This window comes from Oxyura jamaicensis, chromosome 5 (genome assembly GCF_011077185.1).
Source record: "Oxyura jamaicensis isolate SHBP4307 breed ruddy duck chromosome 5, BPBGC_Ojam_1.0, whole genome shotgun sequence".
In the NCBI taxonomy this organism is placed as follows: Eukaryota; Metazoa; Chordata; class Aves; order Anseriformes; family Anatidae; genus Oxyura; species Oxyura jamaicensis.
The window spans coordinates 28,445,323-28,460,409 of record NC_048897.1 but is presented as its reverse complement, the minus strand read 5'-3'; the positions used below and the strand labels follow the sequence as shown (position 1 = coordinate 28,460,409).

At 43.3% G+C, this 15,087-nt stretch overlaps 2 protein-coding genes across 5 annotated transcripts; both read right to left on the bottom strand.

Moving 5' to 3' along the window:
- Positions 1 to 636: 636 nt before the first annotated feature.
- On the bottom strand, positions 637 to 10,308 carry SAAL1 (serum amyloid A like 1). Of its 4 annotated transcripts, XM_035327678.1 has the most exons (12): positions 10,069 to 10,308; positions 9,821 to 9,934; positions 8,462 to 8,545; positions 7,645 to 7,724; positions 7,218 to 7,277; positions 6,838 to 6,953; positions 5,632 to 5,815; positions 5,266 to 5,348; positions 4,938 to 5,126; positions 3,724 to 3,920; positions 3,094 to 3,186; positions 637 to 2,535 (listed from the first exon to the last, which is right to left on the bottom strand). In XM_035327678.1, exons 1-12 carry the CDS (start codon positions 10,186 to 10,188, stop codon positions 2,443 to 2,445), a joined length of 1,413 nt encoding a protein of 470 aa, XP_035183569.1. In that variant the 5' UTR covers positions 10,189 to 10,308; the 3' UTR covers positions 637 to 2,442. The 4 variants fall into 4 exon arrangements, with proteins under 4 accessions (XP_035183569.1, XP_035183572.1, XP_035183570.1 ...); XM_035327681.1 differs by lacking the exons at positions 9,821 to 9,934; positions 10,069 to 10,308 and adding an exon at positions 9,116 to 9,747; XM_035327679.1 differs by lacking the exons at positions 9,821 to 9,934; positions 10,069 to 10,308 and adding an exon at positions 8,679 to 8,864.
- Positions 10,309 to 10,347: 39 nt separating this feature from the next.
- On the bottom strand, positions 10,348 to 12,536 carry LOC118167844 (serum amyloid A protein). Its single transcript, XM_035327682.1, has 4 exons — positions 12,391 to 12,536; positions 11,859 to 11,988; positions 10,998 to 11,136; positions 10,348 to 10,550 (listed from the first exon to the last, which is right to left on the bottom strand). Exons 2-4 carry the CDS (start codon positions 11,959 to 11,961, stop codon positions 10,409 to 10,411), a joined length of 384 nt encoding a protein of 127 aa, XP_035183573.1. The 5' UTR covers positions 11,962 to 11,988; positions 12,391 to 12,536; the 3' UTR covers positions 10,348 to 10,408.
- Positions 12,537 to 15,087: the final 2,551 nt, after the last annotated feature.

The following is a 15,087-nucleotide window of genomic DNA, read 5'->3' as shown; positions in this document are numbered from 1 at the left end:
CAGACACATCAGACACCCATGAGTGATTTCTTCCACATCTGAATGCCAAAATCATTGCACGTATCCCTTGCATACATACGATTTGGCACCAACCTCTTGCTCTGCGTCACCCCTGCAGCACAGGTTGCAGCTCTTTGGTGGGGCAAATGGGGAATTCCATCTCCATTCCACTATGCTTATTGAGGACAAACATTCCCAACATACTCGAGTTAGCATTCTGCCCAAGCAAGGCTGATGAAAGTTTCCACAGCTTCTTCTACTGCAGAATAGTGGAGGATGGGACCCAGTTGGTTTGCCATGCATTGAAATTGTCCACTTGTTCGACTGCTACGCGACAGGCATTAGGTAGCATCCAACTCAAGCAGTAACATCGGGGAAATGGTGCATCTCACCCACTCGTAATTAGCAAGACCACATTTAACAGTCAACCGACACTGGGCACTTGTATATGGTAAGTTAGAAGGAACCAAATACAGATAAACACAGATGATGTACCTTCTTGGTACATTAAACCACTATTGGAAACCACCAAATCTCAAGAAATGCAAACCAGAACAAATTCTCAACTATAGTGAGCTACTGTAAAGACATGTACAACACATCTGGGGACAAACGGAGTCCAGAAAAGCTAGCAACTGGATCAGGGAGACTTTTACTTCCAGACCACAACAGTGGCCGAGCACAGGAAACAAGAAATAGTTAAAATGAGTATCGAATAAAGAACAATATATTTTACAGCACAATGACAGTATGAAGAGGCTCAATTTTCCTTTTAAAAATGACACGTTCAAGAGAGCAACAGACATTTCCGGTAGCTCAGAAAACAAATTTAATTAACACTTGGAATGAATAAAAGCATACAGTGTTGTGTTTGTTGTTTTTTTTTTTTTTTAAAGAAACTTTATTACAAATCTGTAGGTTTAAGAAAATATCCAAAAATGTCAAAGTAGTAGGAAAAATGCTGTCATCCTATTCACAGTTACCAGTTTTCTCCAGTAAACACAGCATACAAAAATTGATAGAAACCACTGCAATTCTTTTTGGTGACACAAGTCAGACTTTTTAAATTCTAAGTCCCCTGCCAATAACTAAGAAGTTTCTGGCAGCACAAGGAAAAGATTAAATTGTACTTTTTTGAAAACTAGAAGTTTGGATGAAAAGGCTATATACACATACAGATACTGTATTTTACCACATGTACAGGAAACTCAGGGCAAACAAAACAGGGCCCAGCACAATATTTAAGCCTATAAAAAACATGGGGAACAAGGGAACGTGTGCATAATGGTATTAAGTTATTCCCTATGCTCTGTTTTCCACTTTTCCTTTACATCCCAAGGTTGATGAAGACCTATTTTTTTGCACTCTGATTTATAGCAACAGCTGGAGCTGATGTGCTGCCCGCACACACAGGAAAGAACATTACCTGCACCGCATGCAGGGATATAACAGTGTAGTGTAGTTAAAATGTAATGTGATTAGAAGTGGCATTTTAGAAGACTCCATACACTGAATTAACTAACTGCAAGTGACCTAACACCTTAACTCCCCTGCAAAGTCAGGCTCTCGTGGCATTTCTAATGTCATTCACAGATGACTCATAAAACATGTGGATGAGGGAAAAACTGTCTGATACATGTTGTCTTCCTAAAGTGAAGTACCAACTGCTTTAAAAAAGCAAAAAGTTTGCAAGTATGCCAAGGATTAAATCCAAGCCCATCTTACAACTCTTAACTTTGGGTAGCTGGCTGCCAGGGCTGGAAGCTGCAGCACCGACTTTTGGTAACAACATTCTCAAATCCTTTGAAATGCACTGGGCCTAGATGTCATAAATCAGAGCTGCTGGGTAAAAAAGGCTTCAAAGACAGGTAAAGATTTTAGAGGTGTGGGATGAAACGTGTTGAAATACCTGCTCGAGGTACTGATGTGATCGAAAGGAAAAAAAAAAAAAAAAAAAAAAAAACCCTCTCCTCTGTGTAATTTAACTCTGTTTTCATCAGGTGCATGAAGGTGCTTAGCCAAAGGATATCTGAGATTTCCTGATCAATTTTCCTCCTGCCAGCAGCAACTTGGAAAATGCCATCATCACGTTAAGAACAACTCTGCATTTCCTTCATTCTGCTGTCTCAACTAAGTTGAAAAGCACAGAATCAGGAGTTATTCAAACAACACTACTCCGCAGAAGAGCAACTAGAAAACAGTCTCATCACCAGAGCAAACAGGATGGAAGGTGCAGAACTGAATTTACAACAGTTTCCTTCCCCATGCAGACCAGATTATCCCTAGTTTAATAAGGGCTAACTGGAACATTTCTTAAAAGCCACCTGCTGGTTCGGAGGCTAACTCATTCTTTCACATTTACTGAAAAACTGATTTCTGAAGCACTGTAATGAACAGTCTAAAATCTTCATTCCAAAAAAGGAAAGTATTTCATGTACACTCTTAGGTTTGGACCTTCAGGCTTGGGAAACGTTTTTCTAGATTTTCAGCAAGTGTCTGATCAGCCTCACGCAGAACTTCAAGGAAACTCTCCACCTGGAATTAAAATTGCAAACAAACACACACACAGAATAATAAAAACAAACAAACAAACACTAACTTGCATGGAACACAAAATTCTTATAGTCAGTTTAAGGGTCTCTCTACTCCACCTTCCCAGCAACAGCAGCCAGCAGTAGCCATCATAAAGAATAATGAAAAATGCTCCATGGTGGATAGCTTCCTCCTCAACTCCACAGTTTCAGTTGGTCTAAGATTTTAAACATTGCCTTCCCCAGGCTCTTATTTTATCATGTGAAAGTACATAAAGAAAAGCTTCCTATGCAAAATATTATAATTATCATATAAAAACATACAGGACAACTTCTCAGCTGACATAAAATTGGAGATACTAATTCATTTCAGCACAGTTAGATGGATGACAAAAGCTCTGGCTGAAGCAAGGGAGAAGGGGTGGGTGGGTTAAGACTGTCTAAAGTGGTACATTACATGTGTCTGAGCAATTCTGTCCTAATGCTGTTTTACACCTGGCTCTGAAAGGCCTTGCAAGAATAGTATTTTTTAGCCATGTTATATACTTTGTCATATACTCACTGAAGCAAAATAGAGTGGCAAGAGGTTCTGGAATGCACACGAACATGTCTGTTCATTTAAATGTCCCTGGTTTAGTCCTTCTAGTGTATTTTCCTGGAAAATAAAGTGAGAAATACAACTAGAATGTCACAAGGAGTTGTCAAAGAAAAGCTCACAGTTGCGCACACAGTGGCTGCAGTGCTTTGTTCTCATAACAGGTGAAACCGCAAGCAAGTAGAACATACAGTTCTAAGACAATGCTGGACATTAATAAAAAAAAGGTGTGAAAACTGACACTTCAGAAGTCTCTTCTTGTGGATTCTCCCATTAAAAAAAAAAAATAAAAATCCAGCTGAGAAGATCAATTTATATAGGGGTTGACGGTCTTTCCTAAATTAACTTCTTTTCAAAAGGAATTGGCAACATACATCTGGAGAACTTAATATACAGAATCTTGGCCCTGACAGTACACACCTTTGAAAACCTGTGTCCCTGCCACCTGACACAAATTGCTACTGACCTTCTGATCAATTCCTTAATGAATTTCCAGCACACAATTTCAGTTGCTCAGAAAAACATCCAATTAATAGTACCTTTTTTTTGTCTTACCCACACTGCTGAAATCCCTCTTAGAACTTCATTTATTCTTACCTTGGTCAGTTCTTGAAACATATTGGAAAGCAATTCACAGCAAATATCCTTCAAAATTTTCAAGTGGAAATCTTCCTCGTTTAGGTCACCTTTTCCAGTCTCTTCTTGTTCAGATTCCTTTGAGTTATCAACAGATCTCTTCCCGCAGCCCTCCATGTATTGTAAGATACGAATCAAGCTCCCAATCAGAGGCATATCTGATACAAAATAACACGAAAGTGAACGTTTAACACTGAATTTTTTCCCCAGTCCTACCAAGGAACTAGAATTTTGAAACAGATGGGAAGATTTTATACAAAAGCTAAAGGAATGTATATTCTGACAGTGTTTTTGTTTTTAATCAAAGACTTAAAAAAACGTGGAACAACAGAAAAACCAAGTACTTCTTTACTGCAATCTAACCTGTACCTATTAAAATTATACACTGCTGGTAAGGAATAGAAGGAAAGCATTTCTAGTGGTAACCTAGAGCAAGCACAATTCTTTCTAGAGTCCTGCGAGCAAAAAGAAAACAAACCCACTTCTCACCTTCTGGGAGGGCAGATTCTTTGTGCAGGCCCAGCTGCAGAAATGGCAGGAAAAGTAAGGATCAGGGCTCTCTGCAACATTCCCTCACCACTTTTATCTCTCTGCTATACTAAACTAGAACCTAATCTAAAGGCAGACAGACCTTGCTGGCAGTCAGACCTAGCACCTTCAAAAAGGAAAAGGGAAGCTAGCGTGTTAAAGCTGCATCAAGATAATCCTATTTGATAAACAAAAACAAAACCTCCTCCTGCTGCAGGTGACTCACATTCCCAAGGTAAACTTGTAATTCTAAAGACTTCTAAAAGGATTGAAAAGTAACAAGTGATAAAGATGGATTTAAGAAAAGAATCTTTCCCTCTAGAAAAAAAAATTACTAGCAAGACCTCATATTTTAGCAAAGACAGATTCTGCAGTTTTCATGTATACAGCCAGTGGAGAAGACTGAACAGAATCTGCAGATTCCATTACCATAACTCTTCAGAGGTATCCAGTACCAGAACTTTGGGCTAGCTGTGATTTTTTGAGTCACCAGTAAGGTGCCTTATACTGTATTCAAACATGTATCTGAATTCTGTGTTCTGAATTAACCTCTAGAAAACAGTAATAAACTAACCATCTTTCACCCCATATCAATTACAAAATATATATATATATTTGAAAGGAGAATAGAAATAAGTATGGCTTACTTTTTCTCATCTTGATATATTCTTGTTCTGTCTGTGAAGCAAACATAGCAGATAGCACTGACAAAATAGAGGCCAATACAGTCTTTTGCTCCTGCACTATAATCGGTGGATCGTCTGGCTGACAGAGTTCATGGCAAACTAGGTCATAAAGCAAACTCCAAGTTTCTTTTCCTCCATCAGGAGCCTGCACTTGAGAAAGAAAAAGAAGAAAACCCACCAAATTTAATCTAGGTACATGAACTGTTTTTCTCCCCATTAAAAATACTTGATGATCTAGAAGTTACTGCCATTCTTACTCCCACCATATGTAGCAATTCAAGTGTCTTACCAATAGCCTGAATGCCCTCATCCACTGTGGTTAGCAGCTGCAAGATATGCATATAAACATCAAGTCCTTCCGGATTATCTGAGCTACTTGGAACAAAACAAGAAACAAAGCCAAGTTAAAGATAAAATTACTGAATTATCTCATTATTCTCTATGTGTTTCAGATGCACAACCGACTATCAGCAGTTTTCCCTGCTCTTTGCTCACAAGCTAGTTAGCTCATTTCAAATGGTAGGTGTAAGCACATGTGTTGTAGTGATCTGGCAAACCATGTAGCTCCTGCTAAAATCGAGAGTTTCAGAGACAGGCCTCAACAAGGTTACATGAAGTCTCCCCAGCCACGACATCATAAAGAAATCTCACTTACCGGACTTGTTTGGCTGCTTCAAGTATACAAGGCACAATCTTAAAATCTGGAAGTTCTTCAGGGGAATCATCTACAGATGGTCCCACAGACTGGCATGTGCCACTTTTAATCCAGTTTAACATTAGCTCTTCATCTAGATCAAAGAGTTTGTCCACCACTTCACCCACTTTTACCAGCAATTCAACTGCACACAAAAAAATGTACCAAATTCAAGAAAAGAGCAAAAATTAGTTCACAAAATGCTAACGTATAGAAGTATCAAAGCAAATTCAGCGTTGACATATACTAGTTTCATTCATGATCTACAAAGGGTTCCTGTGCTTATTACTTTTTTGGGGCATAAATGTGGTGGAGAGCTTGATGAACAGGGACCGCTGACAAGTCCACTGACACATTGTACCATACTAATTATAAAACAGTAACTTATGCTTCCAAAACAAAACAATTGTCCCTAGTGCAGTTTTCTGCTAACCTGCATTTTACTTAAGTAGATCTGTGAACAAGCATTACATCATTAAAAAAAAAAAAAAGCTGGTATTTTTCACATTCCAAAAGCTGAAGTATTACGATTCGTAGACAAATGACAACTGCTATTACAATTGAGTGGACATAAATAATAAATGCTATTCAAAACATTTCCACAATTGGATGCTTGATTTTTTTTTTTTTTTTTTTTTTGCAAAATTAGTGCTATGACAAACAAGAAGAGACTTTTGTAACATTGACTGCATACCAAAGCGTGTGCAGTATTCTGCTGCCACTCAGAGAAACCGAACCATTCCTCCAATTCATATTCCTCAAGTACGGCAATTTAAAAAATGGAAAATACATATCTGATTAAAATAATAGTAATAATCTAAATCAGGTCTTGTTTCAAATATCAAAAATGACATGCATATCCCTTAATGAGGACCATGTCATTTCCTTTACTGTGCAAATAATTTCTTCTATTTGACTTGGTTTTAATCCCCCCCAGAGCTTTCTTATTCCTTTATGTGCACTTTGCATGTTGGGTTTAGATACATGTACAAACGCTGCAAAGGACGGAGAAGTTTATTTTGGTGTCCTTATTGAGTTATGATGAGTTTAACTTTGTTTTAAAGAAATTATTTACTCCCAAATGAAAATACTTGTCTTTGAAATGGCATAATTCACTTTTTACTTTTTCTGCAAACCACTTATTCTCAGCTCGTTTTGGCAACTCACCGTTTGTAGAGCTTGACATGATAAAGCAAACACAGTCATACACCGAAGGGCTGTCTCGGATTCTCTCAACCCAAATGTTGGCCACTTCAGGCTGGGAGAGGCAAGTTAACAACAACCTAGACAGGAATTGCCCATTTAACAAATCAGAAGCCAATTCATTGATCTTAGCAGTACAAGCGTAAAACCAAAATAATGAGAATAGTGTGACAGAAAACAGGAATCTAGCCCACAGCAAATCAATTTCAGAGCAGAGTGGAAATGACAAAAGGATAGGATGGGAAACCATTGAAATAATGAGACCACTTATCAATTTTTCCCCCCATGACCTCAGAACACAGCTTAACTAAATTAGCAATTCATTAATTTCCGAGATGTCCTACCTGCTTGTTTCCAGAAGAGTTGGAGAGTCTGAATCACACAAACGTTGCAGTAACACTTGGCTTTAAATAGAAAATTTATTATAAGAATTAGAAAAAGTATCTTTTTCAAAAATATACGAAAAGGTTGATTTCATAGCTGCAGCCATGTTCTAAAATTAAAAACATTTTTTTTCAGACTGTGTATGCACTACCAGTGTTTCAAGACTGCCAAATGTAGAAATTCAAGATTCGGGAGCTTGACTAGGGACCAGAAACAAACCACAGTAGTCTGTATCCTATTTCTCTTCACTGAATACTTCTTCACCAGTAAGGATTTGACAAAAAGGTGTGAATGAAGACACTGCAAGCAAACTTAGCTCTTTTTACAATGTATATTTCATAGTTGTGAGAGTCCAGAAAGGCACATATAAAGCATATATACACCTACCCGAGATTCTCATCTTTACTAATGGACATGCATATGTCTTGGAAACAGGCCATATTTCCCAATATTCCCACACAGATTTCCTGGAAAGTCAAAACACGGTATAATGAACTAACTGCAACACAGTTCACAAGTTTATTTCTACAACCAGAAGACAAAAGTAAGAAAGGCTCAAAGATGCTTTCCAGTTTGACTTCCAAGTTATGACCCACCAATTTCTAGGTTGATTTTCTACAGTACATTGTGAGATCCACGCAAAACATGCTCAGGAGAAGTACTATTCTGATACTTAGCATAGTTAAGGGGTTCCTTAAAAGCAAGTATACTTCAAAATGAAACTCTGCTTGCATTGTCTATATATACTGTTTAGAAGTTAATCTGGCATCACTATTATAAAAGCAAAGAAAAAGAAAGTTCATTAAGGACTAGTTTCCAACAACTCCTAACAGCTAAGGTTACTTTTGTATGTCTGACAAAACAAATTCCTGACCATTTCTGTATAGTAATTACAGAACAAGCTATTAGGAAAAAAAAAAAAAAAAGGCCAGTCCTTACTGATTATTATAACTAGCCTTATAACTAAGTTTCATACACTTAATCCTTTGTCAATAATGACATAGAGCACCTTCAGCATCACCAAAACACCTACTGATTAGACCATATTACAAATGCTGCACAAAAAAAAAAAATAATGTTTTCTTTTTGTTCCACTAACTTTTTCAAAAATGCAATTGGAGGAAGGAGATATTTAGGGAAGCAGATACAGAGCTATTTACTGTTGCTATTATTATGGGACAGCTTTTTGACAGCCCATACTTACAGTCAGGCGAGGACACTTTGATTTGGCAAAAACTCCCATGAATATATCAGGGGCATTGAACTCCTGAAGAAATAAAGCGACATCCTGTGGAGAAAGTGAATGAAAAAGTAAACAGACTTTCCAATTTTACAATTTCCAAACAGAAATCAAACCCTTTCACACAGATCAAGGACTGAATCAGAGACATCAAACTCACTATAAGAGATCAAGTATTTACCAACAATTAGTACCAATAATGTGCTATACCACCATTCCTGCTTTTCACTGAGAGACGATCAGCAAGCCCCTGTGGTGATTCAAGATGTCAGTGATAGGCTCTGTAACAAACCAGTCACATTTCTCTTTCCTCTATCTCAACAAAGGGTCAGGCATGCTAATTCGGTGCAGAATTCAGCAAATACTTTTTTGTCAAGCAGTGATATCATATATATATATAAAAAAAAAAAAAGAAAAAAAAGGAAAAAAAAAAAAAAAAAAAGGAAAAAAAAAGGGCCTACCATCAGCACTTGATCAGAGCATACAAAAGAGGAAATCTGCTCCTCATTTCACTTCATTAAATCACTGGATTAGTTCTCTGTTTGGGAGTGAAGTACACATCTTCCATGTTTATTTGAAACACTTAAACAGAGAGCTACAAATAAATCTTTGTCCCACTTGAGGATTTGTTCCAGAATTTGGGAACGTTAAGAAAAATACCAAAAAGATACGTTAAATTGCCATTGTGAGTTAAATTTGTTTACCGATCAGAAAAAAACATTTACTAGCATTAATGTGGCTAGATGAAAATATGCCATTTTAGAGACAGCATCAGGGATATCTCCGTAATCAAACTGCTAAATACAAGCTGAGTTCACTTCAGGTGAGTTGCTGTCTATTCACTCCAGGCTTCAGTTCGACACCTACAGGTAATGCAGAAAACCAGCAGGTGTTAATATGGCCCCATTGCCGCCAGCTGACTCTAAGCACTGTGTGACCCATAGGATGCCCAGAGGGTGGCTCACACAGACCAAGTCTTTTCCCTTATACTCCCATATAGCCCTGCTTTGTATCCTCAGACAGCAGCACAGGGCCCTGCAGCTGGGACATAAGAGAAGGCCTTTTTTTCATCTAGTTCCGGGCTGAAGGAGCGCAGAGTACTTGCTCAGTTGCAAAACGTGCGATGAGCCTGCTTCAGGCCAGTTCACCACATGTGCTCCGTTTAAGGACTCAGAATGCTGCCAGCCAAACCAGAGAAGCAGCAATACCACATACATCAAAAAGCTGGCCCAGCACATTTAGTTATAAGCCTTTCCGGGACTTGATGTAGACTGAAGACAGCAGCAGTCACTCGTCGCGGTGCCACTGCCCTCGAGCCCCTACCTCATCCATCGACATGTCCCACACTTTACAAATGTCGCTCTCCATCTCTTCGTCCAGCTCCGTCTGGATTTCCTCAGGGTTCACGCTGGGCTCGGTCTTCTCGGGGCTAATGACCTGAGAGAAACCGGGGGAGGGGGGCGGTAGGTGAGGAAAGGCCACCGCACACCCCCACCAGCCACCCGCCGCTTCGGTCGCGGAATAAACGACCGCCAGCAGCGCCCCGGCCTCCCGCCCGCCCCGCGGCGCACCTCGATGAGGCGGGTGAGGATGCTGAAGAGCCAGTGCTTGCTGTACACCGTGCTGCCCACCGCGTCGCCCTCCTCCTCCTCCTCCGCCTCGCTGGAGGGCGGCGAGGGGTTGCGGTCCATGGCGGCCTCCCCGGGAGCAGCGAGGCGGCGGCCGGAGGGCGCCCGGGCCGGCCCCGCCGCGCAGCGCCCCCCGGCGGCCTGGAGCTCCCCGGCACCCAAGGGACCCTCCCGGCCCCCACCCTTCGTGTAAGGCGCTTGAGTGAAAACCAGCAGGGCTCAGGAAATAAGGCGGTTTCTTTATTGGGGGTGCGTGAGGGAGGGGGAAGGGGCACACCGCGCGTTAGTATTTGCTGGGAAGGCCCGCGGGTCTGTAGCGGTTGGGGTCCCCGCCGTTTCGGCCCCACGCGTTCGCCTCTTGGTCGGCACGGGTGTCTTCTGCGCCTCTGCCGCTCACGCCGCCTTGCCAGTTTTCCCGGGCATCACTAGAGGGAACAAAAGGGGCCCCGTGAACCAGCCAGCACGTAGCCCCCCGCACAGGCATCGCTTCCCGTTTGTTTCCTCACTCGCCTAATGCTAGCTTTTCCGCGGGACTGCTGAGCGTCAGGTGCACACACATGCTAAGTCCTTATCTGAGCACCGCGGTGGAACCTATAACCTATGTCAGGAAGTGGGCCAGCAAGGAGAAAGAGCGCTTTTCCACCAAAATTGCAGAGATAAGAAATCTGCCTGCTTGGGAAGAGAAGAAAGGCTCCCTGCCATGTGGGAAGGGGGGCACCTTTCCTTTGCAGACAGTCTGCTCCGGCGCTAACTGCTTCCCCTCCCCTCTCCTTCTGGGCCAAAAGCTGTGTGTGTGTCAACAGGACTTCACTCTGACTGGGATGCCCAGATCCCTAGGAACTCGCTGTTAACAACCAGAGAAGCTCCCTTACCTGATCATTCTGGCTGCCCAAGCACCACCAGGTCCTCTTCGTGCAGCATCATAATTGCCACGAGCATGGAAATATTTGTCAGCACCTTTAAAGTTTGCCTCGCGCATGTCCCGGTATGCTCTGAACATATCCCATGCTCCTGAAGAAAGCAGAAAGACAGAGGCAATGTTAACTTTAAAATCTCATCCCTGCAACAGCCAAGTACCACTTCAGGCAGAAGCTCACAGGCTGCTGCTGGGTCAGAAAGCTCCATGTGTCCCCAAGACTCCCTTGAGAAACCTCTTTTGCTAAGCTAGGGGAGGTTGGCAAAGCAGAAGAAAAGGGGCTCCTTGGGAGACCCTCTTGGAGCCATGGAAGTATTGCACGGCTCGGCTGGGACGCTGTAGGGGCAGGTGAAGCTCTGTCTCACAGCAAGGAGGCAGTGGCCCCTTCATTTCCATGCTGTGCACCAGAGAAAGCACCGGCTGCACTTTGGGGCTTTACCAGCAGAGGGTTTGTGCACCCAGCTTGCCCACAAAAAGCTCTGCGTGAACAAGTGACTATTCCTGCAGTCCCTGTGCCTTGTTTGGCTGCAGGGGTGCGCCCAAGCCTGAGCTCTGGCCTGTCACATCCTTTATGCTGTGCTTAGAAAGGCCCGAGGAAAAGAAATGCGGAGGTGCTCCTCCACATTGGCCTTTGCACAGGAGTTGCCAACAGAAAGCGCCTGCGGGGCCTGACCAGGGCCCTTTCCCAGCAGCAGAGATCAGCAGGCGTCCCTAATCTGGAGCTGCAGACCTCCCTGCTTGGAGGGCTGCAGCTGCTGACTGCATGTGCTCGGGGAGGGGTCCTGAGGGAAAGACCTGTGGCAACGGAGCAGCTCACCTCCAGCTGCATCCGCGACAAATTTTCCGCCACGTGTGAATGGGTTGTCAGCACTTGCACACACAATAACAGAGAGCAACACAAAGCAGATACAGAGTCTCATGGTTCCCTGTCCAAGTGTGACACGGACCTGTGAGAAAATTAGAGAGATTAGCAGTTCTAGAGCACCTTTTATAGAGATTTGTGACACAACATTCATCGCTCTCGTAACCGTGCCCAGGCAGCTGCAGGAGCAGTTGTGCAGCCACCCTAGTACTAGCAGCCAGCCCACGAGCCCACTTCTCACCCCACAAGGACTGCTGCCTTCTGTGCAAACACGAGCTCAACACAGGACCTTTCAACAAAGGCAGATGGACAGCAGACACTTGCATTTTAGCATTCCCTGCTGCTCCTTTCACGAGTACAGAGAAGTCCCACACGCTAAAACATTAGTTCTTTCCCCTGCCCCACCCCAAAAAAAAAAAATAAAATAAAATAAAATAAAAAATAAAACCACACTGCATGCATATTGTAAATTCAGAGTATCACTCACCACTCCAGAAAGGCAAAGCCAGGAGGAGATGAAGCTTATCTCCTGTGCTCTCAGAGAGGGTATTTATAAGCGCTTCAGGACCCAAAAAGAGGAAATTGGGCAGAATACCCAGGGGTGGGAATTCCCCAGCACAACTAATTTCAACACAGAATTTCAGTAAGCCTGCCCTTGTCCTGGCTAAAGTTCATGGATCCTGTTACACAACTTTTTAGAGTATACAGTGCTTCTTTGCTGTACATGGAACTATTTGCTCCTCACAGCAGGCAGACTGAGCAACTGCCTCAAAGACTGAAGTGTTCTGTGCGTTTGAAGTGTTATGGCTGACTTAACTGTTGCACTTTTTTGGGACTTGTGCAGGACAGAGCTTGGAGGGAAAGCTGCCTGATCACCTGCATTTACCTTGGAGCACAAGATTGGGTCTGTTTCTGTGCACAAGTGTACTGGGCTTGTGTGGCAAGGGTTTGCTAGCAGGGGGGTTGCAGGGGTGGCCTCTGTGAGCAGAGCCCTGCAGCTGCCCCAGGTCGGATGAGAGACAGCTCCAGCTGCTCCAAAATGGACCTGCCGCTGGCCACAGCTGAGCCAGTGAGCGACACTGGTTGGGCCTCTGAGACAGCAGATTTAAGAAAGGGTGTGGAAAAAAAAAAAAACTGCTTCACAACAGCAGATGGGAGAGATGCGTGAGAAAACATAGAAACAGCCCTGCAGGCACCAAGGTCAGTGAAGGTGGGGAAGAAGTACTTCAGGCGCTGGAGCAGAAGTTCCCCTGTGGCCTGCGGGAAGACCCATGGTGGAGCAGGTGGATGTGGCCTGGAGGAGGCTGCGGCCCATGGAGAGCCCCCGCAGGAGCAGGCCCCGGGCCGGAGCTGCAGCCCATGGAGAGGAGCCCACGCAGGAGCAGGGGTCTGTGGGGAGCTGCCGCCCGTGGGGGACATGTGCTGGAGCAGTTTGCTCCCAGGGGATGGACCCCATGGTATGGAGCTGTGTAGGAGTAGTGCTTGAGGAGCTGCTACCTGTGGGAAGCCCTCACAGGATCAGTGTGGAAAGGACAGCATCCCGTGGGAGGGACCCCATGTGGAGCAGGGGCAGACAGTGAGGGTGAAACAGCAGCAGAGAAAAAACATTAGGGGCTGACTGCAGCCCCTATTCCCTGTTCCTCTGCACCACTCAAGGGGGAAGAGATAGGAGAGGGTGGATGAGGGGAAGGTGCTTTTAGTTTGCTTTTAAGTTCTCACTGCTCTAGTCTGTTGTCAACAGGCAATAAATTATATTAATCTCCCTTATGCTGAGTTTTACCCATGACAATAACTGGCGAGTGATCTCCCTATACTTATCTCAGCCCATGAGTTGCTTTTCAGATTTTCTTCCCCTGTCCTTTTAAGGATGGGGAGCAAGAGAGCAGCATGGAGGAGCTTAGCTAGCCAACAGCGTGGAACTGCAAGGAATAGTCAGCTGCATTACCAGAACTTCTGTGGGAACTGCTAGATGCTGGGCTGACAAGATGGATCCCAGAGCTGATGGAAGTGTTGCTTCACAATAGAGTTAAGAGCAAACTGTGAACATGTACGTCCTTACTGGTAATGCTTTAAGATAGCACATACTCGTGCCACCATGAGGAAGGCCTAGATGGTTTGTCCTTCCATTGCTTGCTCCCGCAGATTCCTCTCAAAGGACTTTCAGCCATCCTGCTGCAACAACAGCTCAGTGGAGCTACAGGAGGCTAAAGGAAGGAGAGTTTTTAATGCAGTAGTAAATGTTCTACCAAAGGGGAAGTTCAAATCCATATAGCCACATCTCTGCTAGATTTTAAGTCTGCCTTTACTGTCAAGCCCTATTGGCATGGTTCATAGTTTGTTTGCCCACTGTCCTACTCTTTCTTAGGGACCAGCTCAAAAAGGTCTTGGTGCTTGCTTCCCTTTTAATAGCAACTGTCACGTTTCTTCTGCAGAAGGCTCTAGACTGATCAAGCAAAATGTCTCCCATTGTGCGCTCTCATACACAATTTAACAAGTCTGAATCACAGAGAGTTTATTTAAATTCTCTGCAGCAGAGGTATGTGTTGTTGTCCCATTCACAACTGTCAGTTAATTAGCAGTTGCAGTTTAACAGCAGGGGCAAGAGGTAAAAGAGGTACAATAACAAACTGGTTTAATAAAGTGCCAGCAGCTGTCTTCCTTGGTTTTCTTCCTCCAAAGAAAAACTTAGCTAATAAGAACAAGAGACATTTTCCAGAGACTGGCCTGGAGCAAAAGGACAGATATTTTCTTTTATGCTGGATCTCTAAATTCAGATAATTTAGACAAAGAGAATCTATACCCCAACCCAACAGAAAGGGAAACCTTACAAAAAGTAAGGAGCCATAGTTTTGCCCTTGCCACCCATGAACCTCATGTCTACCAATGCAACACCTCAGTTACTGCAGGGACAGGAGTGCCAAGTTTTACCACAACTCTGTTCACATCCTACTGATGACTCATGCTCCTTCCAGTACATGTCAGCTTGAGTTCTCTGTCTGATGGCTGCAGAGCCCTGTCTCCTCTTTAGTTTTGATTTAAAGTAAAGTAAGTAATGACTGGAAAATGATTCCTATAAACTGAGGGAGAGCTCACTCACTAGAACTCACATATGCCCCTGCGTCCAGGGACCTGTAACAGAACAAATACTACCTACAAAACTGACCTAACTTAAGGACCTTCTCCA